This window comes from Mustelus asterias, chromosome 10 (genome assembly GCF_964213995.1).
Source record: "Mustelus asterias chromosome 10, sMusAst1.hap1.1, whole genome shotgun sequence".
NCBI lineage: Eukaryota > Metazoa > Chordata > Chondrichthyes > Carcharhiniformes > Triakidae > Mustelus > Mustelus asterias.
The window spans coordinates 76,838,992-76,855,046 of NC_135810.1; the positions used below are offsets into that span (position 1 = coordinate 76,838,992).

Below are 16,055 nucleotides of genomic sequence, written 5' to 3' on the forward strand. Positions count from 1 at the left end.
GAAAATTAATGAAACTGGGATATTTAACAGATTAAAATTGGAAAAGAAAACAACAACAAACCAACACCTGCAAACCAACTCAAGATCCCAATAATGAATGAAGAACAAGTTAATTTGTACTTTTGTGTTCTATCCTTGGGAGCTCTGCAGCAAGATCCCTTGAAGTTGCCATCTTTGTGTTGTCCCCTGCAGATTTCCAACACTCTTTTCCCTATCAGAGAAGAATTAGTGTATGTTTTTTGCCATTTTATGCCGAGATCCCAGAAAATTGCCTGATGAGCTTCAGCTAATGAATAAGTGCAGCTCAGAATACAGCCTTTCTGAGGCATGGCTCATCAGCTGTTTCTCTGATCCTGACCCTACTTCCTCTGGTTGCTGCTCTTCTGCTGGTACTCCACTTGCTCCCAGTTCACTGCTCCTTAGTGCTTCACCCAGTGTTCCTTCCTGACTACCGGAGCTTTGGAGCTCCTGGAAGGGTGCTGTTGTGATAAAGCTTAACCCTACTCCTTCCTGGTGCCAGCTTCCACATCCTGAGAGACTCACCCTCACAAGGAGAAAAGTCATTTGTGTTTGATTAGGGAGTGTAGTCGATGGCTTTATACAGAATAACAAGGCCACTATAGCATTTTGCAGCAAAGGGGCAGATAACTGAGTGTTAGAAGAGAAGAGGAATTTGACTTGAAGCATTGCTTTGTGGAGCTGACGTCATTTCTGAAATAACTCCTCAGAGGCCGGTGTCTCTTCACCAGACTCCCTTTATTTACAAACTCAATTCCACTCCTACGAGTGCTTCAGGTACAAAGTCAGAATCTGGAATGCCAGAAGACCTGACATTCCTATATTTATATACAGATGAGGTTCCCTGATTGGGCAGGCAATTATGAGCTCAATCAGGGAGCTCATACTCCAAGAGGCCGACCTCATGGACCTTGTTGAAGTCATTACAGTTTCAGCAAGCTCTTTCTCACCCACTGCCTTTATACTCCCCTAGCTCAATTACTTGCTGGGTATTTTGCTTACATCAGGCGAGGGGATCACAGATATTTCATACTGCCACTCGTGTAGATTTACAGATAGCAATGTAAACCCTTCCCTGTTGAGCCTGAAGATGTAACCTAGCAAATGTCTGTATTGCATCTATGTGAAAGAGTGAATAGAGAATGCACATAATTCCAGCAGTTACCGGATGAATTGATGCTTCAGCCATTGTGGCATCGTAGAGTAGGAAAAATCTATTCCTTTGACAGCCATCAATTTGTGGGTGCATCTTGAGAAATTCAGGAATGTGAAAACGCGCAGGTAAGGCCTATGATTTGCAGACTTCAGATTGGGTACAATAGCTTCTGTCTTCTGTGGGCATCTATAGTGCAGAAATCGTTTTATGAATAGTTACATGTTCACTGCCTTGGTACTCTTGAAACACTTCTCCAGATTGGGGACTGCTTTTATTATTTTCTCCCATTAAAAATGAACTGAAGAGAAAGCACCAGCACAATTGGCCACCTCCTGCGATGCTCGGTTTACAGGGTACTATTTAGAGGCTGTCCCTCTACTCTAAGATTGCCAATTTATTCAGGGCTACTTCCTGCAACAAGACATTCATTTCCTTGAAAGGAACAGTTCTCACATTTCTTCTCATCATTTGACCTTTACCTCAACCTCCAACAAAATATGCTGTTTCTCTTTAAGAAATTCTACATTTCCAATTCAGCGTCAGTCTAATGTCCACTATATTATGTATGTCTCTCTGGACTAAGGGGCATAAAGAATCACAAGGTGGGCTTAAATATTTCAATACTGGGAGCTGTTTATTGAAAGCGTGCATTCATTCACAGTCAGATCTAAGACTGCTCAATAGGATCCTACACTGGGTAGAGCTAATAGCCCAGGGGTACTTGACTCATGCTCTTCAAGGGGCAGTCCAAACCCCAATGTACTAATATATATTTATATATATTCTGTATATTTCCATACATGCACCACACACGACACCTCGGAAAAAAGTACAGGCAGGGACCATGCTACAAATTGAAAAATTAAGGATCTAAAGAACTCAATGGAATAGGCAGTCACATTAATGGTGCAGTAGCATGTAGGGTGTTGAAAAAGTGTAGTGTCTTTGGAGTTGACTGTAAAATTGGCCCTATTATCTCCAAACGCTACACTCAGGATCAAAAATTGGTACAACGAGCTTGTAAACACAGTTGGGCTTGCAGAGTATTGCATCATTATTTCACGACACTGTGTTAAATACTGTGAATCAATAGCTTTCTCTATTAATGTGATAGAGGAATACAGAAACAACATGGTGTAAAGGTCACCATAGGCAGGTAGAATTGATCTGAGTTTGTCAAATTTTGAAAGACAGCTGAAGTAGGATATCAGAATGCTACTTCAATTTAATCTGTGTTTTGTAGTTGTTAATTTCTCCATTTCTGAAATATAAATTTGCATATACCTCTGACAAACCTGGTGCCTTTTGAAAGTAAAGTGTTGTGAATATTAATATGGCCTGTTAGTCATAAACAAATGGGCCTTAAGTCACGGATTCAATTAATTGGAGCCCATTGAACCCTGGACCAAAAGTGAACCATTCAAATAACCTTCCAGTGCAGAAATGAATAGGAAAATGTATTTTTGTTAGGTTATTGGAGTTGGATAGGTGTTTTTTTTCTCTCCTCTCTTGTGAAGTATTGCTTTGCTGCCTTCTTGATTATGCCTTTGCCTAAAGAGTTTTTATGTGTTGATTCCACTCCTCACATTCAGCGGCATATCAGTTTATGCAGGTTAGTTTCTACTTGTCTTGAGTCTGGTATTATTTGTGCCAAACACACATCAATTGCCCAGATCTTTTTGTAGAAAATACAATCAAAAATTGACCCATGTGACCTGAATATCTGATAGCCACTGCATTGAATGTCCAAGGCATCAATAAAAAGTACTACTTATTTTCATTGTAGTCCATACTTATTTGTCATTGACATCATTACAACTTTGATCCAAAGTGATGAAATACAACACTGGGTGAAATGTCTTGTACATTTGTACACTGAAATGTGCATAACCAGAGTGGGAAACAAATAACTGGTGCAAACGATTGTGGAAGCTTAATTGCATGTGTGTTACTCATGTAATAACACTATGTCAAAATATTCTCAATCTTTACATGCATGTATTGATTCCTACACCCAAATACATTTTGGTTCATTGTAATGGCTCCATGCGCGGACCAAAGAGCCAAGGATACAAATTTCCTGCAGTGCACTAGTTCAAAATGAGTGTACCTTATTTAGGAAACAATGCTGTTTGCCAGCGTATTTTTAATTGTAATTTTTGATGTAAGTTACTTTTGTTCACAGGGACCTACATTGTATTCAATCTTACTTTTTTAAAAGAAATACTTATTCCCAGAAACAACCCTGTTCACTTTGGAACAAACTTACCTGTATTCAAACTGTCATTAAGAATACCTGAGAAATACTGTATTAGCATCATGTATTTTTGCAAGATTTATCAGCAAAATAATCTTGTCAACTTATCCCAATTACTTTGGGTGGCGATCTACTGGAGGGCGCGATTGGGGGCGGTGATCAGAGGGACGGCGGTTGAGGGCGGCACAATTAGGGGTGGTGATGGGGGGTTGTGATCGGGGGGGGGGGGGGGGGGGGTGGGGGGGAGTGACAATCTTCCAGTGCACTGTGTACTCTTGACAATGCACTAGGAGTTCAGGGTGCATGTATAATAGTGCCCTCTAGCAGTCAGCAGCTGGCTTCCCTGCCTGAATAGACTCCGCCCACTCCCCCCTGCTGGTGAGAATTACATTTTGCCTCTTTTTTTTTCGAAGTGTGATAAGATTTGATTTTTTTCTCTCATCTAAAACAGGTATGAAACTTTCCTGTTTTCATGCTCATTTGGCAATTAGAATATTTTTGGTAAGATCAACCCCCAATCTTTGAACTTAAATAAGCCCATTCCTGGGCACTCCCATAGCCTCAAAGGAAAAATGGAGAGTGTCAGTGATTTGTTCAGCTGTTGGCTATTCCCAGCACACGAAATGCAATTTGTGATTAATTCAGTAGACTAAATTCCCTACAGTGCAGAAGGAGCCCATTTGGCCCATCGAGTCTGTATCGGCAACAATCCCACCTGTAGGGGCTTTTTCAGAGACTAAGTATTGAGCTTAACTTAAGCTAATACAAAGACTTGCAACACAGTATCCTGGTGAAAGACATTTCTTCATTGACCAACACACAATGGGAGAGAAGGGCTGGGCAGTCCAACTCTTCTCTCAAATTACATCACAGTGGCAATACAATTATATAACTTCCGAAAGACATTTTACCCACCTTCTGGTTCATCATAAGCCAATCATTATTATTACAAGTCAGTCATCATTAGTAAATGTCATATACCTTGGCCAATCACAGATATTCTTTGACAGCATGGGAACAATAAGTTCTAGTGGTTTCTGCCTGACTTTCCCATGGCTACCTGGCCTAAACTCTTATCTGGCAGAATATGCGGCCTATTCATTAGCTGTCTGGAATCGCTAGCTTGTCCTTGCTCGGTGAATGTCTCATTCACTGAGGTGTCTGGTACTCATGCTGATAAGGGTATGCTTCTATAAGTATATTGTTATAAAGAATGTGGTTCACTTTACTGGCTTATTTCCCATGATGCCTTAGAATCCTGTGCCATTAGCCAAGATATATGCCTGTTCAATAATACACTTTCAAAAATAGAAGTTTAAATTATCTAACTGTGGTGATATATGTTTCTATGCAGACAGCATCTCTGCAAAGTATATATAAGCCAATCTGTGATTCTTATCCTAAACTAATCCACTCTGTTCTAATATTCTTCATTAGTGTTTTAAATCCCAGAGTATTTTGAAGTCCTCTGACACCACCCTGACCCCATCCCCACAACCCCACATATTTACCCCGCTAATCCCCTGACACTAAGGGGCAATTTAGCATGGCCAATCAACCTAACCCACACATCTTTGGACTGTGGAAGGAAACGGAGCACCCGGAGAAAACCCACGCAGACACAGGGAGAGTGTGCAAACTCCACACAAACAGTGACCCGAGGCCGGAATTGAACCCATTTACCTGGCGCTGTGAGGCAGCAGTGCTAACCACTGTGCCTCTTCAATAGATTGACTAATGTCTGATCACCAGGCTGACTGCTGAACCTTTACTTAGTATTTCACTATTGCCAAGTGACCTTGATGGATTTTCTAGAGAATGGTCTTTTGGGGATGATAGTCCGTCATTAAAAACTAAGAAATCATCAATGGTTGTGAGACATTTTCTTTGTTTGAAGAATTGACAAGGTATTGGGTTATTAAGAGTATAAATCTGTCTGGCAATGCTCTTTTACTTGGATGTGTTCGTCATGCTGCTGTTGTGATTGTTTAATCTCTCAGCTTCTCTTTTCTGTGGCTGGTAAGTGTTCAGTAATGAGTGAAGTATATGCTTACAATTACTAAATAAAATTTAAATCTTCCAGTCTGACTCCTTTCACTGGTATTCTTAATAATGCATCTGTCATTGTCTGGTATTTCCCCTGAACATATTCACTAACATAAACGTATCTCAGGAGTTCAATATTAAGCATTGAACTCTAGGTGGCATTTTTGAAATTTCCTTTTGGTTAAGAAGAGTATCCAAAGATTTGTGGTCAGTTTCAATTTTAAACCTTAATCTCATGACATAGTCAAGGAACTTCTCGCAGGCTCATGTGGTGGCTCATGTGGCTGCTTATGCTTCTTTCTAAATGATTTCACACCTTTTCTCAGTTTCCACATGTTATATATTTAAGTAGTTGCATGGTTGCTGTAAGAGTCTGTCAGGTGATTTGATGGTGAAGTCATGAGGGTCTTTCACAGGCTGCTATTTTAATTTCAGTTTCTGCTCTGGATGTCAAAGATGCTTTGCAGAAATCTGAAGTATTGGTTCATTTTAATCCAAAGCTACCATGACTGCTTACTTGCAATGCTTCACTTTATGGAGAAGGGGAAGTCATTTCACATATTATGCCTTTGGAAGAAGAACAACCAAAAGGTTTTGCTTCACATACTCTGACTAGTGCTGAAGTTAGCACTAACTATGCTCAGCTAGCAGAAGAAGCATTGAGTATAATTTCTGGCCCTAGAAGGTTTCAATATTATCTATATGGTTGTCATCTCACATTATTGACTGATCATTGACCCTTAACTATTTTTGGGCCATATAAAGGCATACCATTGTTAGCTTCCAGCCATTTGTAAAGATGGCCATTGGTTCTTTTCTACACACTCCTACAATATAAAGCATCATCAGAGTGCCATGCTAATGCTGATGCATTATCACACTTACTTTTACCTATCAAGTGGATACCACCACGTAGTTTTGCTAATCTTTATTTTTCGCTAGTAGACCAATAGCCAGTGACAGCTTCTCAAGCTCAGAGACATATAGAAATGATCCCATGATGGGGAAGGTGATGGATTTGGTATTGAAAGGAATGATAACTGAAACTCATCGTACACATCCTGATTTGAAACCATATTTGTCTAGAAAGCTTGTGTTGGCTGACCAAGGTGGATGTCTTTTCTGGGGAATCATTCCTCCTCGTCTGCAAGGAAGAATTCTTGCACAATTACATGAAAGACATCCTGGTATAGGCCGGATGAAGGAATTAGCACATAATTACTTTTACTGGCCAGGTCTGGATACTCAGATTGAAGAAAAAGTAGGACAATGTCAATCCTGTGCTCAAAGAAGAAACACACCACTGTTAGTCCTTTACACCCTTGGGAGTGACAGAAGATGCTATGGCATCAATTGCATGCAGATTTTGCTGGTTTGTTTGAGGGTTACATGTTCTTAGTCATAATTGACGCACACTCAAAGTGACCAGAAGTTGTTATCATGAGATCTACAACTACTGAACAAACCATTGAAAAACGTGACAAAATTATTGCAAGATTTGGTTAATCAAAACAGATTGTTAGCGATAATGGTTCACAGTTTACTTCACAATGGTTTGAGGATTATCTCAAAGTAAATGGTATTCAGCATATAAAGTTTGCACCTTATTATCCATCAACCAATGAATTCACCGAAAGATTCGTATAATCCTTCAAACATTCTTTAAAGGCTTCAAAAGATCGAGGTTAGTTATCGCGTCATGTGAATAGCTTTTTGACATCTTATAGAAACATTAGGGGAGATTTGACAGAGGTGTATAAGATTTTGATGGGTATAGATAGAGTGAATGCAAGCAGGCTTTTTCTGCTGAGGCTAGGGGAGAAGAAAACCAGAGGGCATGGGTTAAGGGTGAAAGGAGAAAAGTTTAAAGGGAATATTAGGGGGGGCTTCTTCACGCAGAGAGTGGTGGGAGTGTGGAATGAGCTGCCGGATAAAGTGGTAAATGCGGTGAAAAATTAAGAAAAACTTGGACGGGTTCATGGATGAGAGGGGTGTGGAGGGATATGGTCCAACTGCAGGTCAGTGGGACTAGGCATAAAATGGTTCGGCACAGACAAGAAGGGCCAAAAGGCCTGTTTCTGAGCTGTAATTTTCTATGGTTCTATGGTTCTATTACTCATGCGACGACCCAAAGTTCACCTGCATTACTGCTCATAAAGAGAAAGTTGAGAACTATGTTTGATTTGTTATTACTTCCAGAAACTTCACAGGTAGTAGAGCCGTCAACGACAATCTCAAGTTGCTAGAGGGGACATGAGGGTAAAACAATGCTCATTTCAATGAGGAGATCAAGTGTTAGCATATAATTATGCCACAAATGTGAAATGGGTACCAGCCATAGTTTTAGCAAAAACCAGTCCAATTTACTATATGGTTCAAACCAAAGATTAATTGGTTTGGCGACGCCATGTTGACCAATTGTTGTCATCTAAAAATGATCTCTCAGAATCATCTGCAGAAATACCAACTATTTTCAAAGCCAAGCGTTGTGAACGTCACTATGGAAGACTTAGTTGAATCTAAGTTGCCTGATAAATTGTCAATGCTACTATACCACCTGAGAATAATGCAGAATAAGTTCCAAAAGAAGAAGTGTCTACTGAACTTCCAAATAATGCTTCCAAGGTCAAGGACGGCCAAATTCCAGAACATCGTATAAAACGAAAGAGGAATAGACATCCTCCTGCTCAGCTTTCTTATTGGCTGTATACAATGATTAATGGTGCATAGTACTGTGTTTAGAGTATTATTGATCTGATGATTTGTTGTCATGACCACAGAAGTAAAAAGGAGAGATGTTATATATGTTGCATGATTATTTTCAGAGCCAGTCACATGATTTGATGGTGATATCATGCGAGTGTTTCACAGGCTGCTATTTTAGTTTCAGTTTCTACACTGTACAAGCAGGAGTTCCGAGAATAAATCTATTGTTGAATATGTGTGTGCAAACCACGCCTTTCTCTTTTTGTGCAAAACCTGCAACCCCTAATATAGTCAGGACAGTACACTATGCAAGATCTTAAGGCATAATAAACTGGTCTTCTTTGTCCATCCATTTTAAATTAGAACAGCAGTGCACCAAGTATGTAAACGATGTGACTGCTGCTACAATTGTTGGCAATTCTGGATCATGGAGCACTAGAATTTCTGGTGAAATTAGGAGATTTTTGATCTTGTCAAAAGCATTTTACTGATTTATGGTCCAGCACTACCGATAACCTTGTCCCAAAAACTGTCGTAGCACCTTCTTCATTTCTACCAAGTTTGGGAGTGGGAAAATCACCACTCGGAGTCAGACTTAAAGATTCAACATGCAGTTTTATCGGACAAAGCTTTGGGAGAAGCGCTGGGCTCTCCGCAGTGTGCGCAGTCACCTTCTCAACTTTACAATGGCAGTTGAGCATCTTTATACACTTTCAAATAATCGTCAAGTACGGACATCAGCAGTTAGCACATCATTATACACAGACAAGGACGGACATTGGCAGTTATCATATCGTTGTGCATAGAGTAAATACATTTATGCATTTATGTCCCCCATCAACGACTGATCTCGTTACTAAAACTCATTGTTTTGGTTCTGCTTTATCTCAAGTTAAGGTGCCTTAAGGTCTGATCTGTTTTCTGCAGCAATTTAAACACTAACAGGTTTTAACTTGCTGTGCAATGTCTGTGCCCAAGTCAGCACATCTTAATGTCTTTACCCAGAGTCCATTTTGTGCCAGGTAACCATTTTGTATCCTTTAATTTTGATTTTACTCCAACAGTAGGAACTTGTTAAAGTTTATTTATTAGTCACAAGAAGGCTTACATTCACACTGCAATGAAGGTACTATGAAAATTCCCTAGTCGCCACACTCCAGCGCCTGTTCGGGTATACTGAGGGAGAATTTAGCATGAGCAATTCACCTAACCTGCACATCTTTGGACTGTTGGAAGAAACCGGAGCACCCAGAGGAAACCCACACAGACATGGGGAGAGTGTGCAAACTCCACACAGACAGTGATCCAAGCTGGGAATCGAACCTGGGTCCCTGGCACTGTGAGCAGCAGTGCTAACCACTGTGCCACCATGCTGCCCATCATAAGTGATTGACCATCCCAAGGAACCTTTGTGATTCTGTGAGGTTTGTAGGCTGTGAGGACTTTGGTTTTCTATGGGTCAGCAGTAATTGCTGAAGTACAATGTGCCCTAAACATTTTATCATAGGCTTTGCAAATGCACATTTGGATTTAATGTGAAACCTGCTTCTTGTGAGGCCTGGTCTCTCTCAGAGGTCATCATCTTCCCTCAATGAAGCATATATGAGTATGTCATCCACATTACTCCTTGCGTATTTTCCAGGATCTGGGACATCATTCTTTCTTTGGAATATCTCTAGTGCAGAAACAATTTTGATTGGTAACCTGCTAAAACAATAGCCACCAAACCGGACGAGTAAGGAAGTTAACAATCTGGATTCTTTATCCAGATGCAACAGCCACAAGCCCCTATTTACATTTAATTTTGTGAAGAGGGTGCTTTTTGCTAATTTGGTGAGACTTTCATTCACTGATGCTCTTTTGTGAATCTTGTGTGCTCCACAGACTTGTTTAATGGAGTCAAGTCCATGCAGATTCCAACTGAACCAATAGACTTTGGTACTCTGACCATTCCAGAACACCACTTTGTCGGTATAGTTACTGGAGACATGACTCCTTGTTGTAACACATGTTCAATTTCACGATTGACTTGGTCCAAGAGTAGGTGAAGCATCTTCCTCACTGTAAAGAGACATTTAGGTTCATCATCCACCCACAGTGTTAGATGATATTCTGTCTTCAGCTTGTCTAAGCCTGAAAATAGGGTGGAAATCCCTTTTTGAATGTATTATGAGACTGCTCATCAGCAATTTCATCAATCTTGTAAATCAGCTTCAACTGCAAGCATGCTCAATAATGATGACTCCTGGTTCTGTAAAGTTTACCTGTGTTCAATAATTTCTGTATCTTTGTTATGAGCTCTCAGCACTTTGCAAAAGTTCTGGGAGTGGCAATGGAAATAGACTCTATGTTTGTTCTGAGCTCTGGATCTTTTGGCATTTCAGTAGTTCAGCTCGTAGATTGTTATCTGTACTCACTGCTGTTGGGGTTCCAGGTCTGTATGTCAGCCTGCATCCGCTGCACCCAGAATACTCCATTCTCAGGTCAATCTTCAATCTTTTTTCTTCACCTTTTTCCAAGAAATGGTAGGTCTTTCAGATCAGCAGTCTTCTTTTGGAGTTTTTCTGTGTCTTTATACTGTCCACTGACAGCATGCTTCATCTTAGAACATAGAACATAGAAAAACTACAGCACAAACAGGCCCTTCGGCCCCACAAGTTGTGCCGAACATATCCATACCTTCTAGACCTACCTATAACCCTCCATCCTATTAAGTCCCATGTACTCATCCAGGAGTCTCTTAAAAGTCCCCATTGAGTTTGCCTCCACCACCACTGACAGCAGCCGATTCCACTCGCCCACCACCCTCTGTGTGAAAAACTTCCCCCTAACATTTCCCCTGTACCTACCCCCCAGCACCTTAAATCTGTGTCCTCTCGTAGCAGCCATTTCCACCCTGGGAAAAAGCCTCTGAGAGTCCACCCGATCTATGCCTCTCATTAGGTCTATTAGGTCTCCTCTCATCCTACGTCTCTCCAAGGAGAAAAGACTGAGCTCCCTCAGCCTATCCTCATAAGGCATGCCACTCAATCCAGGCAACATCCTAGTAAATCTCCTCTGCACCCTTTCAATTTTTTCCACATCCTTCCTGTAATGAGGCAACCAGAACTGAGCACAGTACTCCAAGTGGGGTCTGACGAGGGTCTTATATAGCTGCATCATTATCCCCGGACTCCGAAACTCAATCCCTCGATTGATAAAGGCCAGCACACCATGCGCCTTCTTAACCACCTCCTCCACCTGCGGGGCTGATTTCAGAGTCCTATGGTCCCGGACTCCAAGGTCTTTCTGATCCTCTACAGTACTAAGAGTCTTTCCCTTTATATTGTACTCCTTCATCCCATTTGACCTGCCAAAATGGACCACTACGCATTTATCTGGGTTGAAGTCCATCTGCCACTTCTCCGCCCAGTCTTGCATCCTATCTATGTCCCTCTGTAACTTCTGACATCCCTCCAGACTATCCACAACCCCACTAACCTTCGTGTTGTCGGCAAACTTACCAACCCATCCCTCCACTTTCTCATCCAGGTCATTTATGAAAATGATAAACAGCAAGGGTCCCAGAACAGATCCCTGGGGCACAACACTGGTAACCGACCTCCATTTAGAAAAAGACCCATCTATACACACTCTCTGCCTCCTTTGGGCAAGCTAGTTCTGGATCCACAGGGCAGCAGCACTTTGGATCCCATGCCCTCTCACTTTTTCTAGAAACCTTATCGAACGCTTTGCTAAAATCCATATAAACCACATCTATCGCTTTCCCTTCGTCAATGTGTTTAGTCACGTTTTCAAAGAACTCCACCAGGCTCGTAAGGCATGATCTGCCTTTGACAAAGCCGTGCTGAGTATTCTTGAGCATACTAAACCTCTCTAAATGCTCATAAATCCTGTCCCTCAGGATCTTCTCCTCAGCTTACCAATCACTGAGGTTAGACTCACTGGTCGGTAATTTCCTGGGCTATCCCTATTCTCCTTTTTTAAAATAGGAACCACATCCGCAATCCTCCAATCCTCCAGCACCTCTCCCGTCTCCATTGACGATGCAAAGATCATCGCCAGAGGCTCTGCAATTTCTTCCCTTGCCTCCCACAGTAACCTGGGGTACATCCCATCCGGACCCGGCGACTCATCTATCTTGATGCCATTCAAAGATTCCAGCACAACCTCTTTGTTAAAGTCCACATACTCAATCTTTTCAGTCCACTGCAAGCCCGCAGTACATCCACCCAGGTCCTTTTCCTCTGTGAAAACCAAGGCAAAATACTCATTAAGCACCTCTGCCATTTCTACTAGTTCTGTACAGACTTCCCTGCCTTCACCTTATATAGGCCCTATTCCTTCACATCTCATCCTTTTACTTTTCACATATTTATAGAACGCCTTAGGATTCTCCTTAATCCTACCTGCCAAGGTCTTCTCGTGACCCCTTCTGGCTCTCCTAATTTCCTTCTTTAGTCCCTTCCTACAAGCCGTATTCTCATCTAGATCCCTATCTTCGCCAAGCTCTCTGAACCTTTTGTACGCTTTCCTTTTCTTCGCGACTAGGTCCCGCACAGCTTTCGTGCACCATGGTTCCTTTAACCTACCAACACCTCCCTGTCTGCTCGGAACGTTGTCCTGTAGAACTCTAGACAGACATTCCTTACATTCAGAATCTAGATAGGGTTACTTTAGGGTTTGCCTGTTACCCTAAGAATGCTACCATAGACTCTTGTTTATTTACAGATCTATGTACATCTCAGTAATCTACATGAAGTTGTACCTCTGCTTCCCACCAGATCTCTGTAACTTAGCCATGTGACACTGCGTCATAGTTACGTCAGTAGTTACATCAACAACAGGTTGCTCCCAATGTAACCCTTTACTCTACAATGTGCAGCCATCCCATCATAACCATCCTTGATATAACTTCCAGGCCGATAATTCCTGGCAGTTTTGGACAATTAAAAATGCCTATTAAATGCAGCATGGGGAAGCAGTATGATTTTCAACACGTGAATTACTACATACTGACAGTAGCACATAATACTGCTAATTTTATGTTTGAATATCATCAATCAACACTTGATCTTCAGTAAGGACTTTTGTATCGGCTGAAACTGTTTTCACACAAATAAAAAACATTGTACTTCAGTACTATTCAAGAATAAAGTACATGCTTTTATCAGATGCCTTATTATTTATTCTTTCATGGAATGTGTGCATCACTGGCTCAGCCAGCATTTATTGTCCATCCCTAATTGCACTTGAGAAGGTGGTGGCAAACCGCCTTCTTGAACCACTGCACTCCATGTTATATAAATACACCCATGGTGCTGTTAAGAAGGGAGGTCCAGGAGTTTGACCCAGCAACAAGAGAACGGTGATATAGTTCCAAGTCAAGATGGTGTGGCTGAATGTGGAACTTGCAGGTGGCGGTGTTCCCTTGAGTCTGCTGCTCTTGTCCTTCTAGATGGTAGAGGTCACAGATTTGGAAGGTGCTGTTAAAGGGGCCTTGATGATTTGCTGCAATGCATCTTGTAGGTGTTAGACACTGCTGCCTCTGTGCATTGGTGGTGGAACGAGTGAATATTTAACAAGATGGACGGGATGCGAATCAACCAGGTTGCTTTGTCTTGGATGGTGTTAAGCTTCTCAAATATTGTTGGAGCTGCACTCATCCAGGCAAGTGGGGAGTATTCCATTACACTTCTGAATTGTGCCTTGTAGATTGTGGGCAGGCTCTGGGGAGTCAGGAGGTGAATTAGAAGTCACCTCAGAATTCCCAGGCTGCTGACATGCTCCTGGAACCAATGTGTTTATATGGCTCGTCTAGTTCAGTTTCTGGTCAATGGTAACCCCCAGGATTTTGATAATGGGGGATTCAGCAAAGGTAATGTCATTCAATTTCAAGGGGAGACTGTTAGATTCTCTCTTTTTGGAGATGGTCATTGCCTGGCACTTGTGTGGTATGAATGTTACTTGGCACTTTTCAGCCCAAGCCTGAATGTTATTGAGGTCTTATTGCACATAAGCTCAGACTGCTTCAGTATCTGGGGAGTTGCGAATGGTGTTGAACATTGTGAAATCATCAGTGAACATCCCTACTTCAGACCTTATGATGGACCCGAAGCCATTTATTAAGCAGCTGAAGATGCTTAAGCCTAGGACACTACCCTACGGAACTCCAGCAGTGATGTTTTGGGACTGAGATTATTTACCTCCAAGAACCACAACCATCTTCCTTTGTGTTAGCTATGACACCAACCTGTGGAGAGTTTCCCCCTGTTTCCCATTGACTCTAGTTACACTTGGGTTCCTTGATATATTCTAAAGATGTCGAAAATGACTTTACAATCAATTATTATCTTTGACGTAGTTATGTTTGTTTCGTAGGAGGTTCAGGAACAAACTTTAATGTAGAATTGGTTTATGCTTGATTTGTTTTCTTTTCATAATGCAACATGTTAAACACAGAAATTATGCACTAAAATAAATTCAAGGAAGGTGCTTCCCACTGTGTTGCCAAACCTACAAATCCCCAAACTATTTTGTCTGCATAATCTGACATGAAAACTTCCAATATCACTCGAAATGAAGCAGTTCCTGCCCAATTTCATGATGTTGTTTTAAACCAGAATTACGACAGCATAAAACACAATATTGCTGTGTTCACATTGTCTGAATCCAATATATAAGCTATGATTCTCGCACTGTCTACAAAGGGTTAAGCATTGTTGTTACTTTACATCAGGATCAGAATAAGGTTATATTTCACACATAATAAGCAGCATTGCATCAATTCTCATAATTTGTATGGACCTGTGAATATAATATTTCATGTTTTGCTTTTATGAATACCTCTTATGAGTTTTTATAGCTTCTTTGTGCTCAATATTGATGCAATATGTGGGCGGGAACTAATTGGAGCTCCAACCTTGTTAATGGTACAATATGTGCAATTACTTTGTTTTCAACAGGTGACAACAGAACTTGACAATGAATGCACCAAAACCTTCAGGGGCACTTCAAGCGCAGCTCCAATGGCAGCTGGTATAATTGCATTGGTCCTTCAGGCTAAGTAAGTATTGATACACACAGACAGTTTTGAAATTCCAAAATACCATATATAATATGGTATTATAATATGGTAATATGGCAGTATATTCAGAAGAGTTAAAGTAAAGTTTATTTATTAGTCACAAGTAGGCTTACATTAACATTGCAATGAAGTTATTGTGAAAATCCCCGAGCCACCACACTCCGGCCTGTTCGGGTACACTGAGGGAGAATTTTAGCATGACCAGTTCACCTAATCTGCACATCTTTGGACTGTGGGAGGAAACTGGAGCACCCAGAGGAAACACACGCAGACACAGGGAGAATGTGCAAACTCCAGCAGACAGTGACCCGAGCCGGGAATCGAACCCAGGTCCCTGGCGCTGTGAGACAGCAGTGCTAACCCGTGTGCCACCATGCCGCCAGAGAGAAAGTTCTAATGCTGGAACTGTAGACTTTGTTTTTCTGTAACTCCTCCTGATCATGGAGAGACAATGAAACAAAAATAAGTTTCCCAGTCTGACACGTGGAATGTTTTTACTGCTGTGAGCCAGAGTAGCAGTGGCACTCTTGTAATGTATAATCAACAATAACTTCTATGTAGCACCTTTTCCTGATCTCGGGGCTTTCCAATGTGCAATGTATGAAGTGTAGTCACCGTTGTAATGCAGGAGATGCAATAGCTAATTTATGTACAATAGTGTCACACAAACTGCAGTGTGATGACAAATAACAGGTAATCTGTTTGATAAACATTGGCTAGAATAACAAGGAGAACTCCCCTGCTCATCACCAAATAATGCCAATGGATCTTTTGTGTTCACCTGA

General features: G+C 41.4%; 1 protein-coding gene across 1 annotated transcript in view; it reads left to right on the plus strand.

Moving 5' to 3' along the window:
* The window catches only part of LOC144499693 (PC3-like endoprotease variant B), a 532,138-nt gene extending 516,885 nt beyond the window's left edge, over nt 1-15,253 (plus strand). Inside the window, exon 12 of the mRNA XM_078221972.1 lies at nt 15,149-15,253. Coding sequence (XP_078078098.1) covers nt 15,149-15,253 — 105 coding nt within the window. The remainder of the gene's footprint in view (nt 1-15,148) is intronic.
* Nucleotides 15,254-16,055: the final 802 nt, after the last annotated feature.